The 27452-nt window shown below is 43.7% G+C and overlaps 2 protein-coding genes across 4 annotated transcripts in view; both read left to right on the forward strand.

Annotated features, from left to right (window-relative positions):
• Nucleotides 1-8177, forward strand: part of cgnl1 (cingulin-like 1) — a 32014-nt gene extending 23837 nt beyond the window's left edge. Inside the window, exons 11-19 of the mRNA XM_079998015.1 lie at nt 86-238; nt 346-516; nt 3080-3241; nt 3962-4051; nt 6275-6358; nt 6604-6728; nt 7072-7180; nt 7314-7477; nt 7598-8177. Of these exons, the coding sequence (XP_079854141.1) occupies nt 86-238; nt 346-516; nt 3080-3241; nt 3962-4051; nt 6275-6358; nt 6604-6728; nt 7072-7180; nt 7314-7477; nt 7598-7748 (1209 nt within the window). The 3' untranslated portion in view covers nt 7749-8177. The remainder of the gene's footprint in view (nt 1-85; nt 239-345; nt 517-3079; nt 3242-3961; nt 4052-6274; nt 6359-6603; nt 6729-7071; nt 7181-7313; nt 7478-7597) is intronic.
• Nucleotides 8178-13518: 5341 nt separating this feature from the next.
• myzap (myocardial zonula adherens protein) lies at nt 13519-26622 on the forward strand (the record flags this gene model as incomplete). Of its 3 annotated transcripts, none has more annotated exons than XM_079997096.1 (14): nt 13519-13590; nt 14468-14542; nt 19755-19847; nt 20714-20878; nt 21012-21104; nt 21225-21338; nt 21426-21590; nt 23545-23670; nt 23898-24026; nt 24125-24219; nt 24315-24420; nt 24964-25047; nt 25278-25384; nt 25478-26622. In XM_079997096.1, 14 exons carry the CDS (start codon nt 13519-13521, stop codon nt 25917-25919), a joined length of 1866 nt encoding a protein of 621 aa, XP_079853222.1. In that variant the 3' UTR covers nt 25920-26622. The 3 variants fall into 3 exon arrangements, with proteins under 3 accessions (XP_079853222.1, XP_079853224.1, XP_079853223.1); XM_079997098.1 differs by having other exon boundaries at nt 25323-25384; XM_079997097.1 differs by having other exon boundaries at nt 21438-21590.
• Between the last annotated feature and the right edge of the window lie 830 nt (nt 26623-27452).

The following is a 27452-nucleotide window of genomic DNA, read 5'->3' on the forward strand; positions in this document are numbered from 1 at the left end:
GGCACATTCTACAAAAAAACAACAACAATTAGCTCAGTGAACGTTGTGCCCGTGGACCTGACTGGCTTTCTGCGACCTTCCACAGAGAAACTTGACGATACTGAGCGTTGAACACCGGGACCTGGAGGAGCGGCTGAAGGAGGAGAGGCTTCAGAAGGAGCAGTTCAAGAACACCAAAAACGAGATTGAGGACGAGAGGAGGTTGCTGGACCGCACGGTGGACAAACTACAGCGGGAGGTGAGCACGGGGGAGACGGTTCAATCCCCCCCCCCCCCCCCCCCGGCAAAAATGCCCCGAAAATCGTTCCTTCCACCCATCCCAAGTTAAATCTTGTCTTCCTGCAGATGAACGAAATTGTGGAGGCGTCGCAGTCCTCCACCCAGGAACTGCAGGAGCAGATCGATATCTACAAGGAGAAGAACCGGCAGGAGCTGGCGGAGCTGCAGAGGCAGCTGAAGGAGCGAGAGCTGGAGATGGAGAAGTCTCGCCTGGCCGCCAAGAACCTGCAGCAGGAGGTGAGCTGCAGCGGTTGAGACGGGTAACGCGGTGGATGTTCACGTGAAAAAAAGGAGTTTCAAAGCAAACTCTCCGAAAACAGCCGGCGTTCCAGCTTTGAATGTGGTTTGGCACCTCCTGCCCCCCATCACCCTTTTCTACGAGAGTGATGTCATGGCTTAGGAATCTTTGCACTTTGCTCACCTGTCCAGACCCAAACTGGACCAGCGGCATCAATAGAGTTTGGTGGAGTCATTAAAATATGTGCAGTTCATCGTATGCTTGACGGTATACTGAGAATATGCAACGCTCATATTCTGGTTTTTCCGATGAAATCTTATAATAATCAGTTTTAAAACTAGACATTAGGATAAAAAATGTGAATTCTTAAAGGGGATATAATCCCCTGGTTAACTAAGACTCTAATATTATTTACTAAAAAAATAATCTGAAGTATAACTGCCACAGCCCCCCCGGCCCCCTTCTCTGCTTTCAATTGAGTGGTTTAACCTTGTCTGCTCTTTGGAATGCCAAGAATGTTTTGTTCAACATGGAAATAGGCCATGTGAATAATTTTAAGTTTAGACGGCGGGGTGAAAGGGTTATTTTGACCTGTAATCTGATTGAATGTGTTTATCTAGCTTTAAAAGTAGGGCATCTCCGAGCATTTACCATGCCGCCTAAGAAGTTAGCAAATGCGTTTAGAGAGGGGCAAACACCTCATGAAATACTGTGAACTGAACTATTAAATAAATGGAGGCCATCAGTAATACCTGAAAACCGTGCACAAAAACAAGCGTAAACTAAAGCATACGAATATGCTGGTGATATTTAAAAGGTTAACAGGATATTATGGGATGCATAGACACTATAGATATGAGTTGTGTCTGATAGAGCTGTTGTCTTTGTGGACTTTTTCGAGCTAAAATGAGCACAGGGCAGCTCCACTGTACTCTCTCTTGAGGACAAAGGGGGGGAAAGGAGCGAATGAATGCTCTTCATTGTATTTTTGGCTCCTAATACAAAAGTGTTGGTGCATAGAATAATGCGGCCGACGTTAGAGCGCGGAAAGACTTAAAGAACGGGAATACGAAACGTAATCAAATCAAAAGTATATAGGGAGGTTTCAAAGGAAGAAACAGATACCCCCACGTGATTGAGGTCTTTTGGCTTGGAGACCTCGCTTGATCGGGGGAAAAAAAATAAAATAAAATAAAAGAAACATTCGATTTCTGTCGTCACGCACTCCTCTAAAATGTCTGCTTCAACGAGTTCTCGATGTGTTTGGAATCATGGGAACCAGTTTCATGTGGTATTTATTCTAGGCAAAGCTCAATGTTATTCCAGTAAAAATAAAAGATTTTGGTCCGTGCAGATGTGTCTCTGACCACCTGGTGAGGAGGAAGCGGGGGAGCCAAGTGGGGGGGGGTATTTTTTTGTGATGTCATTGTTGTGAGAGCCATGTCGGCCGCTAGCATATCCTCCTCCGTTCTTATCCTGAGAACTTTTGGTGATCCCAGTGATCCCAGTGCTCCGTGCGTGGGTCCGCTCGGGTCGGCGTTCCAGTTGTTCTCTAATCCGCTGGAAGCCTCCGCCCCCTTTTCTGGACTTGGCAGACACTCCACAAACTCACAAAAGCTCTGGCTTCAAACTTGCTGAAAAGAGAATGCGACACCTAACTCTCACTTAGTTTATGCGCTCGAATATGTGTTATTTATAAGGCCCGTGGAATAATAAGCGCGGGTGCAAAGAGGTTTAAAAGATAAATCCGGGTCCTTTCGGCTGCCTTTGAAATAACCGGTGAACGATCAGGGGGCGTTTACTTTCTTTTTTTCTTTTTTTTTTTTTTTGTCCGAATAAAATTACTTTCAGACCTATTTAGAGCATTATTACAATTACCTGTGCTAGTTTAAAAAAAATTAATATAGAAGTATTTACCGTCCCATGATGTATGGTGGGACTCTTTTGTAATAGCCACAGATTTGTTCTTGTTGAGAAATAGCCCCGGGTGATTCATTTTCATCTCCTCCACATTAAGCTGCGGGGGCAGTTCTCCAGCTGTGGGGGGCATAACTGCGAAGTAACTACAGGGGAAATGCCGGTTGCAGCGGCGGCCACATTAGTCACTGTACGAAAAAACTATTTGGTGATTTCTACAAGAGGTGACCCGAGACATATTAATTGATACAGCCGTAATATTTAATACTTTGCGGAGAAGAAGAGCAACAGCGGCCATTATGGCGCTCCTTCAACACGGAGGGTCAGCACAAACCATCTCGTCACGCGGAACATATGCTCCGTGACTTGAACCTCCACCGCATCCGTGATTAATGTTTTTGTTTCCTTTCTTTAATTATAACAGCTTATTGTTCCCCATGATATCATTGCTCTTGCCTTGTTGTCGCCGCGCCGTGTAAATGTTAATGGCGTTCCATTTTTCTCTTCTGTCCCCGAGGGCATTCGCTGGAATTTCTCCGCCGGGGGACGAGGAGCTAAAGTTTAAAAAGTCAATAACTCGAGAAGATGAAGAGAATGGTCGCCGGTCTTATTGTAATGGCTCCGCTTGTCTCCCCCCACCCGAAGCTGTCGCACAGAGAGGAAGACCTGCGGCAGTGTCAGCGGGAGCGAGGCGATGCCGAGCTCAAAGAGAAGAGCCTGCAGCAGCAGCTTTATGATCTGGAGGTGGAGGCCGAGGCCAACACCCACTGCAAGGAGGACAAATCCAGACACCTCAAATTCGCAGAGGTACGATTAAATGCCACGTCACGCCACGAACAAATGTTTTCCGAGGATCATCATCCTACTGTTAACCGCCGGCCTCAATTTACACTGACCACAGGCAAAGTATTTGTTGGATGAGAAGGTATATGAAAATATAAATGTGGGCTTGAGTTTGGTTGGAAGTACAGTATAACCATCTATATATTTATATGATATATTCATATTTTATACCCAAATCCAAACTAGCAACTCAGCCCCAGCTACTGCCTCTTAATGTTTCTTGTGCAAAGAATAAAAAAAACATTATATTCTGTATATTTTTGTATATTTGGCTATTAAATTTTTTTTTTTATTTGACAATCTTTTCAGGCTGTTAAGCAGGACAAATTCTTTGTGTATGACAACGTCCCTGGCTGAATAACTCAAATAACTCTAATAGATTCAAGATTGAAGATTCCAGAGGTTAATTTGTCACATGAATATACATACGATCATACATATATGCAGTGAAATTTCATGGCACCCGGAGATTATGCACAATAAGCTCAAAAAATACAAAAATGTGCATAATCAGCATAGTAAGCCAAGCTCTCTGTTATATTATTTTGTGGTTCAAACCAAAGCTAACAACATGACCACAACCCGTTATGGTTGCAAGATGGCAATTTCCCCAATTTCTTAGGCCACCTGGAATAATGTTTTATCTAACCACCTCATTGCTAACTATGTCATTTCTCTCCACAGGAGAGGATTTCCCAGCTGGAGCTGGACCTGGACGAGGAACGTCAGAGCGGCGATCAGCTGATGGACCGGATCGACCGAGGGCGAGAGCAGGTCCCAAACGCAGCCTCAACAACCTCCTCATTTTCGACGCTCGCCTGTTTTAACACTGTGGTTCGCTCACGCGGCCCCCTCCCCACCCCCTCCACGTCCATTTAAACCGCAGCCGACTCGAGCCTCACTCTCCTCTTACTTCACCCGTCGCCTCCACCATCGTCAACTCGCATCACTCATCTCTGATCTAACAATGACTTTTGGAGTCTGCGTCATGTCCCCTGGATTGGAGTTACACGCGGTTTGACATCGTGTAGTAAGCGCTCTGTGTGCGTTTATTCATGTTGCCGGGCGTCTTTTTGCCGCAACTTTTTACAGGTCTGCAGGTTTTTCGAATCCCGGTTAATTTCGGGTCCAGAGAGGGCGCAGGCGTTATTGCTCCGTAAGACGATATGGCATAATCACTCAGCCAGCGAGGTGTAGCAGGCTCCCTGCGACCTCCATCCATCAAGACATAGAACACCCCTCTTAATGCGTCAGCCAAAATATGGAAGCTGCTAAACGTCTCCAGTTGTCAGGTTATTGAGTTCACGTGGAAGTTATTTGCTGAGGCAGTATCTTCACAATGAATTCCGTTCTTTTGTGAGTCCGGCTCTCCCACATATCTGATAACGCTTGTGATGGGGGATTTAGGAGCTGAGGTTCGGAAGAACTGCGCATTCCTATAGGACGTTGGTATGAAACGAATCACACATTGGAGTAAAATGTTTATTTTCATTTTCAGAAAAGACCTGCATTGTTTGGGACTCTTCATGTCCAAAAGCTTTTTAGTTGGTGTGGATAATAGATGCTTCCAGACGGTCCAGTTTTAACAACGGCAGCTCGGCAACCTGCATTAGGGAATAAAGCGTGGACAGAGATGAAGCTACTGTACGATAACGCTGACAAATTCCAGCAAAATCAGCCAAAACTTAAGATAACCAAAAAGAGTGATAATCGAGAGGGCCTGAACAGAGCTGTTGTTTAAATCTACTTAAAGGTTTTCCCTCTAAAAAGAAATTCCTGGCAGAGAGATAAAAGTGGCATTGTGACAGAGTGGCACTGGTTCAGCATCAGGCCGAGGTCAGTTGTCAAGGCAACACTCAAGCTTTGTGCAGTCAAAGTGGTGTGTGTGTGTGTGTGTGTGTGTGTGTGTGTGTGTGTGTGTGTGTGTGTGTGTGTGTGTGTGTGTGTGTGTGTGTGTGTGTGTGTGTGTGTGTGTGTGTGTGTGTGTGTGTGTGTGTGTGTGTGTGTGTGTGTGTGCGCGCGCGCGTGTGTGTATGTGTGCGGGTGTTGTGCAGTCTGTGGGGAGGTGAGGGGGCTGCATGGCAATGGGGTTGGAGGGGGGTGGAGGAACACCTGCGTCTCTCCTGGCACCAGGTGCTCCTCTCCTGTCTAAATGAGAGTAATCTCCCCTCCAGTCTCCTGCCGTCTCTCACAAAGCAGATTAGTTTCGCTGTATGTTCCAGTCTGCTGATTCAGCTCCCTCAAGCACTGCGCTGGCTGCACCGCTTCCCGGAGCCATCGTTCATCAGAGCAACCCACTGTCAGCCACTAATTGGCATAAAATATCACCAATTCCGAGCTCCCCCCTCACAAAGAAAACCATCACCGCCATATCGATTAGTTTTCCCCCCGCTCTCATTTCTCTCTCGCGCGTTGAACTAGGCCACGGGTGTCACGGAACAATGACGTTCGGGGCGGCGAGTTTTGGCAAAACAAGTTGAGTTTTTCGGCGATTAGATATATACTGTATTCTTTGAGATAAACATTTTATTTTGAAGTTCCGCAACTTCCGAAACAAACGTCAAGAATAAGGGCCGGGGATGACTGATTTGAAGCGGCCTTTGAATTGAACGGTTTATAACAGTTTGATCTTGAAGTCCAAGCTTTATCTTATAAAAGAGTAATGACTAAACATCCTAAAAATACATTACTTACTAATATAAATTAAAAGTAACGCATATAAAGTTATATGTCACAGGTTTAGTCGCAATATCGTTCACAACCTTCTGAGGAGCTGGAAGACAGACGCCAAAGCCACTAAAACCAGAATGTCCAGAACATCAGTTAGCTGGGTCCTTTCCCGGCCTTGACTGATGCCCCTGTTGCCGAGTTTTGTGACTCACTGCACGCTACAATGGCTTCCATTCTGCGCGAGGCTCTGGCAGCGCCCGATAATAATTGTCCTCAGACGATGTGCGAGACCGGGGCGATGACAAGTGTCTGGGATCTGCTTGACAGGTGGAGCAGATGAGGAATGAACTCCTGCAGGAGAGGGCTAGCAGACAGGACCTGGAGTGCGACAAGATGGCTCTGGAGAGACAGGTAGACAGACACCCTCCTTTTCCGGAGGAGCTCCGCAGAGCGCGCTCGCCGCACTTAGGTCGACTCCCGCCGACTCATTCCATTCCCCCTGTCTTCCTCCCTTCTGCACGCCGCTGTTTCTCCGTCCTCGCGTCATTTTCCTGTTTTCCTCCCTAATGAGCGCCCAACACGGAGACCGTGAACGTGCGCTTCCAGTCGAGCGCATCTTGACCCCGCGCGTGCGCGCGCTCTTGCGTCTTCTCCAGAATAAAGATCTGAAGGGCAGAGTGGCCCATCTGGAGGGATCCAACAAGTCCAGCAAAGAAGGCCTGGTGTGTCAGCTGGAGGGCCGCGTGCAGGAGCTGGAGGAGAGGCTGGAGGGGGAGGAGAGGTGAGCCTACAGTCAAGGTTCGGAGTTGCCAGGGCGGGGGGCAGAGAAGGGAACGAGCGGGATGAGGCTCGGTTAACTTGAACGCGTCGCAACTGTAAAGCGATTACAGATAGAGTCGATGACATCCTGTTTGTTTGTACACTAGACTCTCGCATCCTCCAGATTTATTTACCAAACATGTCCTCATCCTTTCTGGTTAATCAGGTTTTGAAAGCGCATAGCCTCTATATATAGACTCTAGTTCTGCAAGGCAGCATGTTCTGATGTGCACGCTTCTCATGGTGCCAAATAAAGTTCTTCCCTTCCGCTCGCTGATCCGTTATGCTGTGCGCGCCTGTTTTAGGGAACGTGCCAACCTACAGCTGGTGAACCGCCGGCTGGAGAGAAAGGTGAAAGAGATGATGATGCAGGTGGATGAGGAGCACCACTCCATGATGGACCAAAAGGACCAGGTGAGCAGCAGGAAACATTCGTACAAAACGCACCGGCCGTCGTCGGCATGCCGACGAGGGCCGGCCCGTGGGGGCGTCCGTAACGGAACCGCGCGGTCGACGTGTTTCTCAATCCGTTCCTTCCCCGCCACAGCTGAACCTGCGACTCAAGGCCTTGAAGAGGCAGATGGACGAGGCCGAGGAGGAGATCGATCGACTGGAGCACAGCAAGAAGAAGCTGCAGAGGGACCTGGACGAGCAGCAGGAAGCCAACGAGCAGCTCCAGAGCCAGCTGCAGGCTCTGCGCAACGAGATGAGGTATATTTTTAAACGCCGCGACAATAACGCCGGAATGAGTCATTTTCGCGAGAGCCGGCTCGTTATCCCCTTAACCACGCGTCGCTCGCTCTCTCTCGCTCCCTCTCGCTCCCTCTCCAGGCGCAAGAGCAGCTCCGCCCCTCTTCTCAACAACATGGACGACGACGACGACGACGACGTCAGCACGGACGGGGAGACGTACTTCAGCTCGTCCTCGGGATACAAGCGCTCCTCCAGTCAGGACAACCTCATCTCCACTTTCACTCTGTGAACTCGGCGCCGCGCCGCCAATCGAGCCACCGCGCACTCGGGGCTGTAGGACCGAACACGCGGGGGGGAAAAAAACCCTCCGGAAATTGGCCGCTGCGCTCTTTGCATATAATGTGCATATTGTACAGTAACAGGTTTTGTGAATACCCGTGATGCCGGTTTACTGGATCTGGAAATTCATGACCCGAGTTCCCACCGGACGGTCTGCGATGGTAGAAAGAAAATGATGGTGATTCCCTTTGATGATTTCCATGTTTGTTCAATGATGTCTCCTATTAGAACACATAAAAGCACAATCGAAATGCGTTGTAAATGAATGAAGTACCTATCCCGTGTTTTATGCTCATTGATTAGATTGCGTACAATATCACATCTTTATAGAAACTATCGTTGGAATTTTTATGTTATTTTTGTAATGCGTTCAAATAAACCAATAGTTACGTTTGTAATCAATCAATGAAGACCAATTCCGATGATATGAAGTACATGATATGTTATGATATGAAGTACAGTGCAAGGACCTTTTTCCAGATCCAGCCAAGATGCTATTTATTTAGGTTTGAAGATATAAAAAGAAGGCTGTTTTGGTTTGGTTTTTAGGGAACTTTGTATAAGGGATTTTGTATACGTCCATTTTCATATTATTTTGTATGCCTTGTCGACTTGTCCATGAGTTGACAAAAAAAACATTATCAGTTAAATATATTTTATCTTGGCCAGGCTTGTTACTTATCAACAGTATGACATGTGTGTGTGATATTTACATATTGATTTAAATAATGGAAAACACGTCACACTGTAAAATTCGGTGTTTTTTCCTCACATCGCCGTCTAGCCTTTTCTGTGTTCATTGATGCCGTTCTGTTTATGTGTCGCAAACGTTTAGCAATTATCATTGTACAAAATAACAGAAAGAATGTTACATTTTGTGAAAGCTAATTAAATCCCTGGTATACTTTTCATGAAGCAGACAGTTAATACCGAACACGCGCTTTTTTTCTGTGCCGCTCACGAGTGTATTTGACTCATCCTGTGCACGTCGTACACAGCAGCAGTGGAGGCCTGTGTCGTTGTGCCTCTGCGCCCCTTTTTTCGGTCGTCCTCTGCAGACTCTCGTTTTGTTGCCATGCAGGTTTTCGGAAAGGAGGGAAGGTTTACAGATGTGATGAACTGGCGGATAATAATGGCGAATAATGACAAGTCCCCCTCTCCATCTACACATTTCTGCAACTTGGGAGAAATCCGCCAACAAAAGCAAAGTTACTGTTTGTGGATGTCGTGTTTTAATTTTCTTTTTTCTAAATGCCGTCTCCTCGAGCAAGGTTCAATTCTCCATCCACCGTATTTTCTGTGCAATTTGGGAATTTGACGTTAAGTTGAAAGTTGTGATGGTGAGATGGTCGACCTCTGTAGCGTCTGAGCACTTTTAATACCACAAACTAATTTCACTTTGGCAACTTTTCTCTTCCCCAATAAATCCTTGTTTGTTTAGCCAATTACAACAGTAAATACTCTTTATTTTGTTTTCTTCCGGAGAATGTTCCGTTTATGGCGCCTGTGCTAGACTTTGGGCTTTGGGCACTGTTATTCCTAAAGGGACCTAATCTGTGATGATGGGATTGGAGAAACAGTAATTGGCGGTGATTTGTGTCGGGGTGGGGGTTGCCCCAGGAATGGGTTCAATGAAGACATTCTTTACAGGGGTCTTTACAGCTGACTGAAAAGGTGGCAGAAGAGGAGAGGCCGCGCTCTTATCCTCCTCATTCAGCTGCCGGGGGTTTTATTCTCGGGGCGTGACCTGCGTTTGGTCCCATTCTGTCCAGAACAAACAAATCAAGCCTTTTAAAATGCAAAGATGTTATCTGCAGATTCTCCTCGTCGGAGCAGAGCAGTGAAGTCATGAAAGCTCCGGGAGCCTTAACAAGGTGATCATTCCTGGGATTCCTCTGTGTGCTTGGCTGGGTCCGGGGGCCTGGATGAGGGTGTGAATCCCAGAGGAAGAGTGGGAGAACTGCACCCCAGCAACTCTGCCAAGGGACCCAACGGTGCTGTTCTGCCCCCTGGTGGCAGATCCACTCCACTCGACCTGCAACCCCTTTTCAGGCCACGCCCATTTTTAAAGTTCCCCAAATAAAAAAAGGAGAGGAATAAAAAAGCTGGTTGGTTGGATGAAAGTTATTTTGTAGAATGGTGTAATAATTCCTTAAAATAAATGTGTATTTTTGCTATTACTTTGAGTTGCACGTGTATGCAACTCAGTGTTGTGTATGAATGGTGCAACAAAAATAAAGATAATAATAATGATAATAATAATAATAATAATAATAATAGTTGTAGGAGTAGTAATAATGATTAAAAAACAGTAATAATAATAGTTGTAATAATAATAATAGTATTAGTAATAATAATAATAATAATAATATTAGTAATAATGGTAGTAATAATAATAATAATAATAATAATAATAATAATAATAGTTGTAGGAGTAGTAATAATGATTAAAAAACAGTAATAATAATAGTTGTAATAATAATAATAGTATTAGTAATAATAATAATAATAATAATATTAGTAATAATGGTAGTAATAATAATAATAATAATAATAATAATAAAGATAATAATAATAATAATAATAATAATAATAATAATAATAATAATAATAATAGTTGTAGGAGTAGTAATAATGATTAAAAAATAGTAATAATAATAGTTGTAATAATAATTATAGTAGTAGTAATAATAATAATAATAATATTAGTAATAATGGTAGTAATAATAATAATAATAATAATAGTTGTAGGAGTAGTAATAATGATTAAAAAATAGTAATAATAATAGTTGTAATAATAATTATAGTAGTAGTAATAATAATAATAATAATATTAGTAATAATGGTAGTAATAATAATAATAATAATAATAATAATAATAATAATAGTTGTAATAATAATTATAGTAGTAGTAATAATAATAATAATAATATTAGTAATAATGGTAGTAATAATAATAATAATAATAATAATAATAATAATAATAATAATAATAATAATATCCCATTCACAAAAGCAGATTACCAATAATAAACCACCATCGTCCTGTGCTTTTCTCAATGCCAGAGAGAATCCTGAGAATATACCGTAGTGTTGCATTGTGAAGCCACGGCGGCTCGTCGAGTCAAACCACATTGTGTAGTGATGCTGGATAAACAACATTGTTATTGGCAACAACAGCGACACACTGTTATCAACCTAACATCTGTTCCCCATGGATGTCCAGCAGGAAATATGCTGCTCCATTACCGTACCGTGTACTGACAAAAACAATTTACTATTCATAGGCATTGATACGATTGAAAGTATTGTAATATTAGTTTAAAAAAAAAATACACATTCTCATTTTTATTTTGCAAATTAGGACATTTCTTTTGGAGGGAGGGAACTAATAACATTAACATTCACATAAAATGTTTATTCCATGTTTTGAATGGCATTCTTTATGTTTTGAATTCTTTCTGTGAACGACTGTGCGACTGGTTTACAACGCGGAAGAGCTGTGACCTGCAGTTCAGCCAATGGCCGCCAGATGGTGGCTGCAGAAAAACGAAAGTCCGCGGGGAAAGAAGAAAACCCTCTCTCCAGAATGACAGAGTCAAAACATTACTATTCTCCCCACAAGACGGTGTGGCCTCAAGATCCAAGCTTGTGACTTAGGTCATGGAGATGTTGGGGCTTGGGCGTGGCACCTTGAGTGACGGGTCGGTGTTCTCTCCCTCCCATCTGCGTCTTCTGGCTCCATCCTGCCAAGATGGCGGCGGGTGCAAAGCCCACCTCGAGACTCCAAATCGACTCTTCCCCAAGCTAATGGGTGACTCCAAGTCCATTTTTTACACAGTTACTGCTGCTCGTTATCCATAAAAAAAACCCCCTAATGTCAATATGAATATGTCAAGGCTAATACAGTATAATAGCACACACGGTTTGGATTAGTCAGGATTGGAGGCCGTGATGGAAACATTCAAAGACTTGAATGTTCTTGAACGTGCTCCAGCGATGTGGTTATTCCTGTCAGACCAGCTTTGTCATCACTATTTAGATAAAATGAAGTAATCCACTAACCGCCACGTTAACATGATACTCTCCTGAACCAATAATAAAGGGCATTTATTTATTTGTTAAAGGCCAAATGTACAAATTTGTATTTTAATACAAAATGTCGTATTCGGACAAAAGTCAAACAGCACTGACTCGCTGATTGCATGAGTAAATATGAGCATTTGTTTAATGAGTGGTTACAGATTAACATCCCATACCTGTTGGGAGGTTGTTTATTTATTTATTTATTTTATGGGAGAGAGAGAGAGGGAGACAGACAGACAGACGGGGGGCAGAGAGAGAGACAGGCAGATCTGAAGAATAGTGCTGTATTGTTGGGGAAGTGGAGTCTCCCCCTCCTCTCTCTACTTCCAGTTCCTATTTGAATGGACAGAACAGCGTCTGTGCCTGGAATGTGATCTGGACCTGTCTGAAATGATCACAATGAACAGCTTTTTGACAGAGGGTTTCATGTTGACGGCAGCCAGTTTGACTCCAAATCATTATAATTATTATCATTCTTTCGTTTTTTTTTTTAATCATCGAAAAGCCAAGCTGGCGCAGGGAACCACACTTGCGACTCCATGTGGAACAAGCCTCAAGAAACAATGGTTTGCCTTGTCGCCTTCTTCTCCATTGTCTCACGCTGTCGCCGCTTTGAATTATTCATCAGCCACTGAGCAAACAGGTGCTGCGCCTCCATTTACAGTACAGCAGCTCTGAGCACCCTCCCAGTCAAGAACTACATGAAACCTCATTTGGGACCTTGACTCACCTTAAAGTCCAGATTGCGAGTTTTTATTCCTATTATTAATTAGTGTACGTGCCCATGGGTTAATGTAACTTAAAATATATTTAATAACTTTTCACGGCTTCTTTCACCTCGTATGCTTTCGAAACAAAGGTAAAATGAGCCCATTGTTTCCACCCAGAAAATTATGCGGCGGCCAGGCATTCTTAAAATTTCTTCAGAGGGGATCAATAAAGCGCTAAAGACCAACATGGTGAACGGATTAAGCGCGTAATGGGTTTGTAACTGGTTGCTCTTGCTGTCGTCCGCTTTCTACACACAGGCAGTGCAATTCTACCCTCCCAGCCAGAGTTACAGTGCGGGACCCACCCCGCAGGCTACGCCCTGAGTGGAAACGGGAGGCATGGAGCAGGTGAAATGTGGCCCAACAGGTCTGGTGGGAGGTCAGGCTGTGGTAAAACAGAGAGAGAGCTAGAGACAGACAGACAGAGAGAGCGGGCGAGCGAGCGAGAGAGAGAGAGAGAGAGACAGACAGGAGGCAGCTTGACTGCCGTGTGACAGACTGACGGGCCCTGTTCTCCAGGTGAAAAAGGGAAGAAGCGGTCCAACCGGGAGCTCGACAATGACACCGCTGGGAGTGTGTTATCGCCGCGCGCCGTGTGGAAGTGCACTGTGAACTCGCCCCCTTCACCTTCACGCCGCACAGGACGGATATTAGACCAGCGACCACACTGACATAGTGGAATTTCCCTTCTTTTCCCAGGCTGGAGCGGGGGGCGCAGATGGCCGTTCTGTGAGTTTGAGCGCAACTCAGGAAAAGGGGGGACAGAGGGGAACGGTGGGTGGGTGGGTGGGAGGGAGGGAGGGACGGCGAGAGAGAGCGAGAGAGAGGACAGAGGGAAACAGAGGAGTGGACACCAGGAGAGACATGCTTCGCTACGGTTCGGGGGGAACAGTCACCGCCACCACTACAGAGGACGCTCCAGAGGCGTCCGGGGAGGTAAGACGGGGGGCCGCGGGATAGTGTGTCATGAACACTCACACACACACACACACACACACACACACACACACACACACACACACACACACACCTACCTCCTTCCTTTCTACTTTTGTATGTTGCATTTTTATAGCATAGTATTGTTTTATTTTCCCAAACAATCAAATCTTTTTTTGGTGTTTTCCTGTCACTGTGAACTCCCTTGGAACTCCATTGTGTCTTGTCCACACAGGCGCACACACACACACACACACACACACACACAACATATCGATGTATAACCCCCATTCCAATTCAAGTTAGTCGTTCTCCCTTTGCTGATCTGCTGGAATTCCGTGTTTCGCAGTGTGATGTGTTCACACAGAGGAGCATATAAAGGGACATCGGGGCGGTCGTGTTTACTTGAACAGCCCATGATGAGGAACCACTCTCTTTAAATCAGCTGACGTACGCAGTTTTTCTCACAATCTTGTTTTGACACAGAGTTCACCGAATGTGCTTGTATAACTTTTGATATCATAAACTATTACCTACACTGGTTAAAGACAAGCTAAATACACTTACACTGGTGGAACTTAGTTTCAGGTAGTGAATAAGGTGCCATGTATGCCCTGTTTTCTTTTTATGGGGGTTTTTTTTGTTCATCATTTATTGTTGATATCAGTTTTTACACAACAAAGGAATTTGTTGTTGTGTAAAAGTGTAGGAAAGATAGTGGAGTGTTGAGGTCTGTACGTTTGGATGACAAACACATTTCAATACGTCAATAATGTCAATGTCAATTATTTAATCTCTTGATGATAATGCAGTTGTCACTATTTTGTCAAAAGTCCAAAATGTGAAACATTTTTGTGTCCCTTGTCGTTTTCTTCAGAGGGGCGTCAGACGACTCCGGCTCACTCTGCACGCTGGAGAAAATGGGAAAAAAGACCCGAAAACGACGGCCTCTGTAAGTCTCTTGATTTGAATTTGTGATTATTTCCTAAAAGAAAGCCTTGTGACTTATGACTGTATGAACTGCACCACTGAACCTCACTCACTTTGAGAGTTTCAGTCAAGTCTTGTGTCTTGTGCTTGGCATCCGGGAAATGCGTATTGAGTCTTTGTTATGGTGCGATGCAATGACCTTGCGTGCATACGAGCCAGCATTAATAGATGCTTCTTTACGTCCACGTACTGTATAGAAACAGGGAGATGGCGGAGGTACTGTAGCTCCTTGCTCCTGTGTTTCCTGGAGCGGTTACACAATCTTCAGAAAGGGTGTGTACAATATCTAAGCAGCTGTTTCTGATTTCCCTCCGATGCTCCCTTCCAACTCTAGTCGTACTGTTGAGATATGTGCGAGACCATTGCTGTATGATATTTGAAACAACATAACGCAAATATTGGTATCCACAAGTCCTGAAAAAAACAAAAAACAAAAACACAATCTATCAACACAGCTCAGCGAACCACTGGATACTCCTTTCCAACTAGCGTGCACATACGTATGCAGCAGCTTCTCTAGCACCTTGTGATCAACCTTCATTTTGAGTCTATGCTTTGGGCCACGTTCGATGTTTGCTATGGGTGGTTTTGCCTCCAACCGTGTTTGTGTTCGCCATCTCTGGCCTTCTGGGAGTTTTACCTGTTTGACAATGTGCGAGAGCTGTTGTGATAAGGCCCGTTTGTGACCGAGGAGGCTTTGGACGGCCTCCCCCACTGAGGGATTAGAAGTTGACATTGGCATTGTGATGTATGCTGTGTGTACTTTGGCCTGGATTGTGTACAGCGCTCATCACAGTTGACGCCACCGTTGGAAAAAAATCACGGGGCGGCCGATAATGAGTCTCTGTTTGAGAGACGTTGGCCAATGCTACTAGAAGTGGTCAAAGTCTGCTTGAGGACCGCAACAAAGACCTGGGTTTGGTTTTCGTTTTCATTCGTTCATGAAAACAGTTTCTCGTCACCTCACCTCTTTGCGCGGCTAAAAGTCTGCCGGATGCCTTCATGACAAAACGTCATTGATTAGATGCAGCACTGCCGGACACAGGCTGAGACAGGTGGACATATGGCCATATGACTCTTAATTACAGCTCATTGTCTTGACCGAAAAGCCAGCGTGCTGTGATAAAAGCTGCCATGGGTGATATCACTTATAGAGAAGGTATAGGTTAAAAATGATCATTATATTGTTGTCTCTGATTCTGAGAGCATGGCGGTCTGCTGCTGCAATTCACAAATTTGTCTGTTGTTGTGATGTTTGGTGTTAAATGCTCGATCGATGTGGAACACACTATGCCATGAAATCGGATTAACTGGGTCATTTTATCTATTTTATATTTTAAAACAACACAAAGTATCTCTTACCTTAAAATAACAGCTTCAAAATCATTTTGATGGTAAACTGACTTGTAATATGGACAATGGCACCTCCTTCATTCCACCCACCCCCATGTGTAACCTCTGTGTTCAGGTACGAAACCGCGGAAAAAGTGTGTTATGCTTTACGGCACTACGTCATTTCCTTGATGTTTGGCTCAGGCTCCGTTTTTTTGCCTGGTAAAATAAAATAAAAAACCCGATAAATTATAAACTTGCCAGGCAAAGTGTCAGCTAATAACTCTCATACAAAACGTAGCCGCTCCACCTTCCTGACGGAGAAGGGCCAGTGGCGCGCCCGGCACCCGCACCTCAGCCGGCCCGCGCCGGCCCTCACTTTCATTGTGCCACAGGGTTTGTTTCACCCTCTGACTCGCATGTGCGAGCCAATCTGCCAGGCCGAGCACATCTGGTACCTGCACCAACCGGTAGCAGCGGGGGCGGTGCGTCCCTCCCCCCACCGTCCCTCCCTGCGGCGTCCCTCCCCGCGGCTCCCCCGGAGCCGTGTGTTGAGTGATCGCTGCAGCTGCGAGGTCTGTGCAAGCAGGGCTTTAACCTAGGTGTACATTATATTTGTGTTTGTAACATACACTGTTATCGAAACGTGACGGATAAGGTTCAAATTTTGCCTGTGACATAAATTTCTTTTGGACACCGGACCGAGTTTTACAACAGTGGTGTAAAAGTGTATTGGACTCAGACACTGTAGGTGTGCCGAATCCCAAATACCAAAATTACATAGTGCTGCTTTAAAGGTTAGTGTCACTAACATCCTTATCCAGCCAGATAAGTGGAGGTTGTGAAATTGCTGACTAGCCAAGAGTGACCTAAGCGGGTATTCCCAAAAGATTGCTTACGGTGTAAGCTAGGCTAAATTCCGCTAGCCTGACTCGCTTCAGGCTAGTTTGGGGACTGTGGCTCAGAGTGTCACTGTTCAGCAGTCCGACACAAAACTGATGCTTTACTTTAATTTTACATGATATGTTCTGCATTGTAATTATATCGTGAAAGTGAAGAAAATACATATAAAATGTATGTATTTTAATTACCTTGTCTGAATATGATTTGATTTGATAATTGTTATCTTCCTCATTGAAATTGCCAACATGCCTGTTTTCCCAGTCAAGTACGTACGCGTAATTAAAAGCAAAAGTAATGAAGAAAAAAAAAAAGTAATGAGCGCATGAAGTGGATACATATATATTATATATATTATATATGTATATATATATATATATATATATACATACATACATATATTCATACACATATCTATCTATATATCTATCTATATATATATATATATATATATATATATAGATGTTTTATTATATTTATATAGATAATTTATTATATTTACAAGAAATATATATATTATTGCATTTATCCTTTTCTTTAAAAAGAACATGGTTAAAAAAACTGAATTTTGAAATTACAAGTTGATGTAGGTGTCGTATCAATTATTATTATTATTTTTTTATTTTTTTATTTTTATTTTTCAAACAATGTATTTTAAGTGAACGCAATTAAGTATAAATGGAACGTGCAGATCATTTACTTGAGATCAATTGAAGTAACATTATAAATATTGTTTATGCGTTTGGTAATTGATTTCCAGGATTCTTTTCTGTCTTTATTAATATCTTCAGCATCGCCCTTTTTAGTTATCATGTGTTTAAATGTTTAAATATTTTTATAACAATAATAATACAATAATATTGTAAATATACTGTATGTGAAGGAAACGTTGCATTCTGTATTGATCCTGTATGGAACTGCGTTCCACTGATTGATCGTTTAAATATGGAGAGCGCGCACCTACTTGTACACATCTCCATCTTATCCAGACTCCACTGAGCCAGGCCAGTTTAGCTCCAAGCGGCATTCAGAGAACACGCTGAGCTCAGACTGCCAATTACCGCTTACGTAAGCGACGCTATCCTGGGTTATCGGCGCCTTATCCTAGCAACCTTTAGGGAATAGATCCCTGGATACAAAAGCAACATTATGACAACACATGGAGTGGCGAGAGGCTATAACATCATACCATCATGCATACAGTCCAGATAACATAAAAGGATGCTTATATAAACAATATTTTTATGAGATCAAAAAGCAAAGTGCTATTGCAGCTGCCTCCATGAATGATGTCAGACCAGCATGGTCAAACTGGAGGCCAAAACCCATTTGAGCCCTTCCTCAAGAAAAAACACCCTTTGCCCATCTTCCACCCTCATGCAACCTCTAGTGGAAGGGAAAATATAGGCCACTCCCTGACAACACACACATACTCAGCCCCATTTGGATGTTTTTTGTGATGCAAAAAACAAGAACAAGAAAAAAAAATAAAGCAAGGTTACTAATGAGAGGCGGAGGAAATAATCACAACATCCCTCAACTAATTCACAGTATGTTCCAGTGAACCACCATAAGCTAAAGCAAGGTATGCCTTGCAACCCAATCCGGTCGGGGACTATGGCCTGGATAAGATGCATCATGAGAAACATGGGGAACGTAGATCAAGGGTTGTCATGGAGGTTTGCGTGCCAGCGGGGTAGAATTTCATTGCCTCAGTGACGGATCAGAAGTCTTCCGTCGAATGAGCTGCATTGGCGGCGGCATCGCTTTGTCACTTAACACACAGCTCTGTCATTAGGCATTAAAACTCAAATGGTTTAGATTTGAGCCTGACTACACTGGTAGGTCACAGTTTTTGACAATACACGTGTCCGTCTGTCTGTCTGTCTGTCTGTCTGTCTGTCTCTATCTGTATCTATTTATTATATAAGATAAATAAGTACTATGATATTGAACGTACAGTGCAACATTTTTACAAGGTGGACAATATAATGGCGGCCTTTTTCGTTGCCATCTGTTGGAATTCCCATCCCATCCGTCTCTCAGTCACCCTATCAGTGTCTCTCCACATCACGTCCTCTTAGATAATGTGGGGGAGAAATGTGAAGCTCCGCTCTGTCCATGAGAAGACACTACCGTCATTGTTCCCGTTGCGTCTTCCTCTTATCTCTCGTCGGAGGCCTTGGCTGATGTTCACCACGCCAAACTTTGGTACAAGTGCAATTGTGATTGACAGTTCCAGTTGCCTGTTGTCTTATATTATTTTTCTGATAATATGAATATATGCATTACATTCAGATCGAAGTTTTTCTATTTAATTCAAAGTAGATTTATTTACGGCGGAACATTTTGGGAAGACATCTCAATGTGCGCAAACGTCTTAGACCTTTGGATGTAACTGTTTTCCTTGCAAACAGTTTGTTTTAATTCTACATAGTTGTATTTATCCCCTTAAACTACTGTATATATAATAGGTAAACATAACTTTACAGCTTGAGTCATGGTTGCATCAAGTTTTGTAACTTTACACAAGAAAAGAGACTTTTAAATCAAATTACGGAATTTCAACTAACATTTAAGCTTCAGGTAAATTATAATAAACTGATGAAGGGTTTAAGCTCTAGATTAAATTTTCGAGCTAAATAAATTCACAAAGAAACATCTTTTAAGTAAAGGTTTTGCTCAAACCTTCAAACTCACACTCCACAAGTGTTTTGCGTACATTTTACAAAGAAATGTTGTGAAAATGGGAAAATGTTGAGCAAGCTTCCGCCACTATGAGGTGAAGCAGGTTGTCAGGCCTGCTTTCATGTAAACACTGTTTATATAGTTTCAGTGTGACGTAATATTTGCATAAACAAAAAAAAGACTAAAACCGTCCCGATACCTGAAATGAGGCAAACACCTCCATAAAAACACACCTTTGTTCTCTTATTTTACAGGACGAGAAACAGACGGTCGTCAGTGGGGACCGGAGGAAGAGGAACGGCCTGGTCCAAAGGGGAAGGCCTGCTGGCAGGGAGTCTTCTGAGCAGGTAGACACATCCCTCATCGCCGTGATGACCGGATCGGTTTGGAAACATGTCGGCAAAGCTTCAGCAGCCGTCACAGCACCATTATCTCCTGACGTCCGTTTGAAATCTGTGTTCAAGCATGCCAACCGCCAGCCAACACACAACCTTTTTGATTAATGTCTTTCTACTACTTTCCAAGTAGTTTTACCCCAACAGTTTTAATTCAGCATTTTCTCTCTACTGGTAAAACAAGACAATGACACAGATTCCTCTTCAGTTCTCTTGAAATAACAAAGAGGTCAGGAAATTGCTTCTCCTTCCTCTGCATTGTCTGCCGATGCTGTATACGGATATAAGCCGGTGTAGGCCAAGTGACCGTCAATATCTGGAACATCTTCTTTGTTTCTACTTTCCAGGATGATAATTTATTACTTTCGAATTTTAAAATCAATGTATGTATTGATAGCGTAAGCCGCAACCACAATGTGTACTTCAAAACATTGTTACTGCTCGGCCGGTGTGCATCCGTGTTCAGTGTTTGGGCCACCGCAAACAGCTGAATACGGCAGGAGCTCCATTACTGGCCTGCAGAAACATGACACCCTCACTGCACCCTGCACCTCGCTGGACCCTTTTATTTCGGTTGCTACCTCCAGGTCTCCCGCTTTCATGCGCTTGGCAGCCACGCTGAGAGTACCTGGGTCGGTGTGGATACACAGCCGTATCTACGGGGGCACACAGTAACACACAGATATGCATATACTATAACATTTCCCACGCACACGAACACAGACGGAAACAGAAACGCATGAGAACAATGTCAGACCCGGGCGGCGCTGGTGGAGTGTGGCAACAGAAACCTGAGCGTGCTATCCCGTCTCCCTCAGCACCTCAGAGCCATAACCAATGGGGTGCAAGAAGCGCCCGCACAGCACAACGGGCCCAGGGTGTACGGCGTGGTGCAGAGGACGGGCTCGGACAGCCGGCAGCAAGTGATGGCGCGCGAGTGGCCCGTAAATCACCTCCAGGACGAGATGCGGTACATCAGGGAGGTGAGTGGAGACCAACCAAGTTGAAGCGAATCGTGCCGAAGCGCCAGGGCCTTCTATTCTGCAGCCCCTTCCCACAGGGCACACCAGTATGGATTTTTCGCTGACATTTCTCTATCCCCTCTGCGCTGCAAAGGTGAGAGACTCTCTGGAGAAAGTCAGAGAACGGATGTACGGACAGTTTGGAGGGATGCAACAGTCAATGCAGAAGCTGTCACAAGAAATCAAGGTGAGAAAGCCCGTACGTGATTAGACGTCACATCTCCCTAAAGCTTCTTCGCCCGGCTGCAATTTCTGAATTCTAACCCGGGGAATAGATAAAAATGTAAAGTAACGTGTGTTCCCGCAGGCTGCCAACTCCCAGCGGCGCAGTCTGGAGGCGGAGGTGCGGATTCGGACGTCAGCCATGGAGAGCTTTGATCAGATGAACAGCTCCCTCATATCTGCCAACATCGACCTGCAGGTACCAAACCGACGCTGCCAAGTTTCCGCTGGCCTACTTCATGACAGTTGCGTGGCATTTCCTTCAGGGTGGTTTGGGGAATAAAAGTTTCCTTTGCAGAAATCCCTTCTGCAGAACTGTCAGAATCGGGTGGACATGCGGGAGGAGGTGAAGAGATTGCGGAACACCTGCATGAAAACGGAGGAGAAGCTCAAAGAGAAGGAGCTGCAGCTGGCGTCCGCGCAGGCTGAGAACGACAGTCTGAAACTGCAGGTACTTCTGCGTACAAACAGCGCTTGGAAGGGTGCATGTGCAAACAAAAACACACGCAGACGTGTGCACGCCTCAACACACACAACCCACAGCCTTACAGTTCATGATAATTAGGTGCAAAGTACAAGCTGTCCCTTCAGAAAGAAAGAGCAGTCGGGTGGCGAGTAAGTGCTAAAGCAGCCTTAGGTTGGATAATAATAGTAATAATAATAAATTCAAGATGTTTATTTGTCACATACATATACATGCGTTCATACATTATGCAGTGAAATGTCTTTGCAACGCACCTGGAGATTATGCACAATAGTAACTTAACCGAACATAATAGCTAATCGAATTCCTGCCTAGCTAACTAACTGAAACAAAACTGATTCCTAAAACATAATGCAGTTAGTGAATAGAACAATATAAATAAAAGAAAATAAAAATAAAATTAGACTCAAAGATAATACAAAGTGGGGGTACAAAATAGAAGGGAATATAGTTATGTATATGAGATAGGCTATTTGTATATACAGATATGTGCAGTATAAATATGCATTATATTATTATTGTATAAATAGCTTTTGTATATGTTTCGGCAGGAATACCCAGGGTCCAGTTTAGTTGTTTTAGGTACGTATTACAATTTTCAGACTTTTACTAATGCTGGGATCAGACTACACAAATTAAGGCCGATTTTGTCGTGCCCGACATTGTCTAGGTCGGGGCGGAATATGATCGTCGGGAACGACAAACAGGCGTCTTTACCCCGTGAAGGGTTATCTTTAATTCCTCTCACCTTATGTTGCCGCTGCACGGTAGCAGACAGCCATATGTTGTAATAATCCATCCTATGAGTGATTTTGCGGAGCGCCGCTTTCCACCAGTTTCCTTTTACGCAGCATCGGCTCAAGTTTTCTCAAGTGGCTGGATGCAAATGAGTTCAGAGAGACGAAGCTTGGACTTGTATGACTTCGAATGATGATGTCACAGAGTGGCCTGCTCCTGAAACTAATCAAATCGCCTCTACGTTCTTCTTCTTCCTGTAAAATTAGGACTTTAAAACTTTTCCCTAATTTTTGCTCCGAATGACATCAACATTGACAAAACTCGAAAGACAAGACGTCTTGAAATGTCCCGGTTCTAACGAGACCTCCACCATGTCTGTGCGTACTGGGACTTCCAGATACTTTCAGCCTGAAAAAAGTCAAGAAGATAAAAAAATAATAATAATAATTAGAGTCTCGACTCTAAAGAGACTATCACAGACTATTCTATCACTTATTATTATTATTATTATTATTATTATTATTTAAGGTCTATGACCCTGAAGGGATAATGGGATGTCCAACCCATAGAATTTGTGCGCACCTAATTGAGAACTAATATTCACACACATTTCTTGTAACTTTGTGTAGGGAACTGGATTGAATTTATCAGGTTTAATAAATTTACGACAGACAAGCCGGCATTAAAAGAAACGTGCATTCATTTACAAAAATCATAGAATAGTATTTCATTTTAACGAGGAATACATTTCACAACTGTAACAGACGAGCCTGTCAAAGAATTCTGTTGTAATTTACAGCACTGTTTGAACCTCATGCGGACATTTAGGATTCCCCGGCCAGTTACCGCTGAGATACTGTTTGTGTGAAGGATACCTGCTCTGTATGACAGTTGAAGATTATCAGCTGAACCCATGGATCATTTGAAAAAAAACAAAATAATGTGGGGGGGGGGGGGGGGAATTATTTATTATTATTTAGATTCAAGTAATACCTGTTCCTATGCAGTTAGTGAAGACACCTGCAAAAAGTTTAATGTTCACCAATAAATCAGACAGTCAGTATTTTCACTGCTGCTTATTAAAGACACGTGGTGCTATTACAATGAAACAGAATATATCGTCGATATTTGCCAAAAACGTCCATGGAGCTGATCAATCAACGAGACGCTCTGTATTCCCCAGGTGGAGTCGTCGCGAGAGGCCAGCAGCCTGGTGGTGACGGAGGTGACGGCGCGCCTCCAGGGGGAGTACGAAGAAAGGCTTTTGGAAGAACAGCAGAAACACAGACAGGAGATTGAAAACCTGCAGGTCTGCATTCCATCCTTCTTCGCCTGCTGCATGTTCAGCGCATTACTCACTTTGAAGCGCCCTGGCTCCGGAGGAAATTGAGACTGACGAGCGTTAAGAAGCATAACAGACACATGATTATAACTTCGATCTCTCTCTCTCTCTGTCGGAGCGGAGGCCGGGTGCCACACTTTTTGCAATCATTGTTCGAAGCGATCCAACATGCAAACCCTCCCGTTTTGGCGCAGGCCCAGATAGATGAGTACATATGCCGCCTGGAGGAGGCCGAGCGGAAAGCAAAGATCGCAGAGGCCAAGATTGCCGAAAGGGACCAGAGGATCCTGGAGGTGGAACGCCTCCTGGACTGCATGGGTCAGGTAGGGAAGGGACACGTTGAATTTACTCTTCATTTACTTAAATTAAATTAACAAATTAAGGCTGTTTGTCTTGGGTTTGTTTTGTTTTTCTTCCACAGGAAAAAGGTCACCTCCAATTAAAGCTACAGGAGTGTGAACAACGCCTCTCCTTGTTGGAACTGACGGACACAACCGACTCGACGGTCGCCAAGAGGTATGAGAGGTTTATTTTTTTCAAATTGTATTTGGTACACACTGCGGTAAGATGTGTGGAGGCGTGCTGAAGGGACGGGATTTTTTTTTCCTCAGCTCTCAAAAGTTGGAAGAGGAAGCATCGGATCTGAGGGACCGAATTAAACACCTGAACGACATGGTGTTCTGCCAGCAGAGGAAGGTCAAGGGAATGATCGAGGAGGTGGGGAAAAAATGTTATTTAAGTTTGCATTTACCGGGGGCCGGAATACCGCCGCCTCTCCCCCCGTCTGATTAAAGAGCTGTGCAAAGTAAAACAACTCGGTTAATTCCTGGGCTGATAAACAACCGTTGACATGTGGAGGGATCCGTCCTTCAATGTCCAAATCCTCTTGTAAACATTGAGTTTGGCGAAACAGAAAGTCTGAAAGCTCATTATTCCTCCTTTTGTATACACTAGCACTGTACATTTTATGAGCTAATGCGGTTGTATTACAAGCAGCTATAATAACGCAGTGGAAAATGATAAAGTAGGTGCGTTAACGCTGCGTATTAGAGCCGTTCTAAAAAATCGGACAAAATGGCAATGTAGTGGTCATTTATTTTCCAAGGCGCTCTCCTGTTCGGCTTTTTGTTCAAATAATACTGTATACATAGAAATATTCCTCTCACCTTAAAAAATAAAAATAAAAAAAATGCTAAGAAGCTCAAATTGAAAGGTTCAATGGTTGTTAACCGCAACATTTTCTACTTTTGCACCTGAAAGGTCCAGTCGCTACGAGCACAGGTCGCACAGAAGGACATGTTCATCGCGGAGCTCCTGGACAGAATCGCCATCGTGGAGTGTGAGGTACGGGGAGGAGGAGTTGTGGCCGACACGCTGGTGTGGGGTGGTACTTCACGCTTATGCACTGGCCTGATGTGTAACTCTGATATTTTGGACCACGTGTCTTGGATGCTTCTCGGGGGTCGTTTTACTCTGCCTATCGATTCTCTTTCACAAGCGGAAGTGACACTGCCTCGCTTCCTTTTTGCATGAACCTGACCTGATGCTGTTCTTTCCTCTTTTCCTTTTCCTAGAATAATGAATTAGAAGACAAGCTGAAGTATTTTATGTCTGTACAGAATAAGCCAAGGGAGGTTTTGCAAACCAGGGAGATAGAAGTGGGTTGTGGTCTGCCCTCTCGGTAAGATACCATCGGACGCCGAAAACTGTGTCGATGACTTTAAGCCGTGTGCGAGTTGGGTCCTCATGATTTTAGGCCGTTCTACATTCGCAGGAAGGAATGTCTAGAGACGGTTGCAGAGGCCCCCTCGCAGCCAGAGCCGACTCACTTCCCGCCCACGCTAAGTCCGCCCATCTTTATGAAAACCTCCACCCAAACGCGGACATTGAAAACGTCCTCCGTGCCACCGAGCAGACTGGAGTCTAGTTTACTGAGGTACACTCCTGTTGAGTACAGCCGCTTCCTGCAGAGCAGCCTCTCAAAGTCCTACGACAACGACGCCACTGACGCGCCAGGGTGTGACTCTGAGAGCGCGCCGCAGCCCGGCCCCGGCCCTCCCGCCGCAGCAGCACGCCCCGGTGACGCGGCCTCCAGTGACGCCGTGGTGGCAGCTGCTCCCGCACTGTCCTACTCCCGAACAAGATCGGGCCCTTCCAAAATCTACACACCATTTATGAAGCTCATGGAGATCACAGCCAATATCAACATAGAGTAATTATACATCTTGTCTGAATAATGTTTAATATACATTGCCAAAGTGGAATAAAAGTAACATGAAATGTGATATATAGATAATGATATTGATATAGATAGATGTATTGAATTTGATCTTGTTTGGTACTGTGTGTGTTATTGGCAATACAATGTTGAATATTATAGGATGTAAATAGTTGGATGCACTGTAAATCACTGGTTGTAAAAAAAAACTGAAGGCTTGTTTTGTTTACAGTTGATGTAACTTGTACGACTCATGAAAGTATCAGATGACCCACGGTCTAGATGTTTGATAACGTTTATGTTAGGCTTATTGTAATTTTGTATTTTCTCTGTGTAAATGAAGTGAAATATTTTTGTTATTTGTCACATTGTGTACAAAATATTTATTATTATGCATTGTGCCTTTGTGAACAAGCTAACCTCTGATATCCATCATAGGTAGTGGGAAGGTATCCGTTATTTCCTTGGAACAGTAGCTGGGTATGTTACAAGGTTAATGCAAATATTAAAAAGCTTTATATTTTTTAGATAACATAGCGACACAGAAGTGGCTGCCATTCCTGAGCCAGTGGCATATTTAAGTATAGGTCAGCTGTTATTTTTTTATAGATGCAGCCTTGTATGTGCCTTCTCCTGAAAAATGCATATCAAACTGCATGAAGCCAGTCTACATTTGGAAAATAAAGATGAAATCCCCCTGATCATCTTGATGATTTGTTTGTGGAATATACCCTGGAACCTAGAACTCCCTTGCAGTAAATATTTGTTTACTAAATGATACCACTAGATGCACCAATCAAAATAATAATAATAATAAACAATATAGAAGAGTATTGCCCTCTTTGGCTTCCTTTAAGTTACATTTGACTGATTTTATATGATTTGGGGGCATATTACGGACAATGAACATGACATTCTGAAATTGAGATTATAAAGGCAAACGGGTAAAGAAAAACCCCTGAGTAGATATGGACTGAAATAGCTTAGGAATTGCTGTAACATGATTTCAATATTTATATACAACAATGTGGGAGGACTTAAGTGACAGAGGGAAATGCTCATCATGTTAAGTTTGAGGATGAAACGATGGTGAACTGTAACATGCTTAACATGCGAGGAAACAGTGAGGTTCCTAAAGGTTCCTCCAATGGAAAGGCTGGAGAACAAAAGGGGGTAACTCCGTTTCTCCACACTAGGGGGCGGTATAACTGTTCTATAAGGCGGCTAAACAACTGATATATATATATATATATATATATATATATAATATTTATATTATGCTAAATGAATTGTTATATATAGTTCAATGTTATTTACTCGTCACATGCAATCATGCAAATACGGTGCAATGTGAAGAAAACAAAACAATTATATATATTTTTATACGCGCACGCACACACACACACACACACACACACACGCACCGCGTGTCGATTACGCACATCTGAGTATTTTTCGAGTGTATAGAGCTTGTGCGTGATCACCGGGTGTCATGACATTTCCCTGCATATATGTACGACTGCACGTGTAT

Source organism: Zeus faber, assembly GCF_960531495.2.
Source record: "Zeus faber genome assembly, chromosome: 3".
NCBI lineage: Eukaryota > Metazoa > Chordata > Actinopteri > Zeiformes > Zeidae > Zeus > Zeus faber.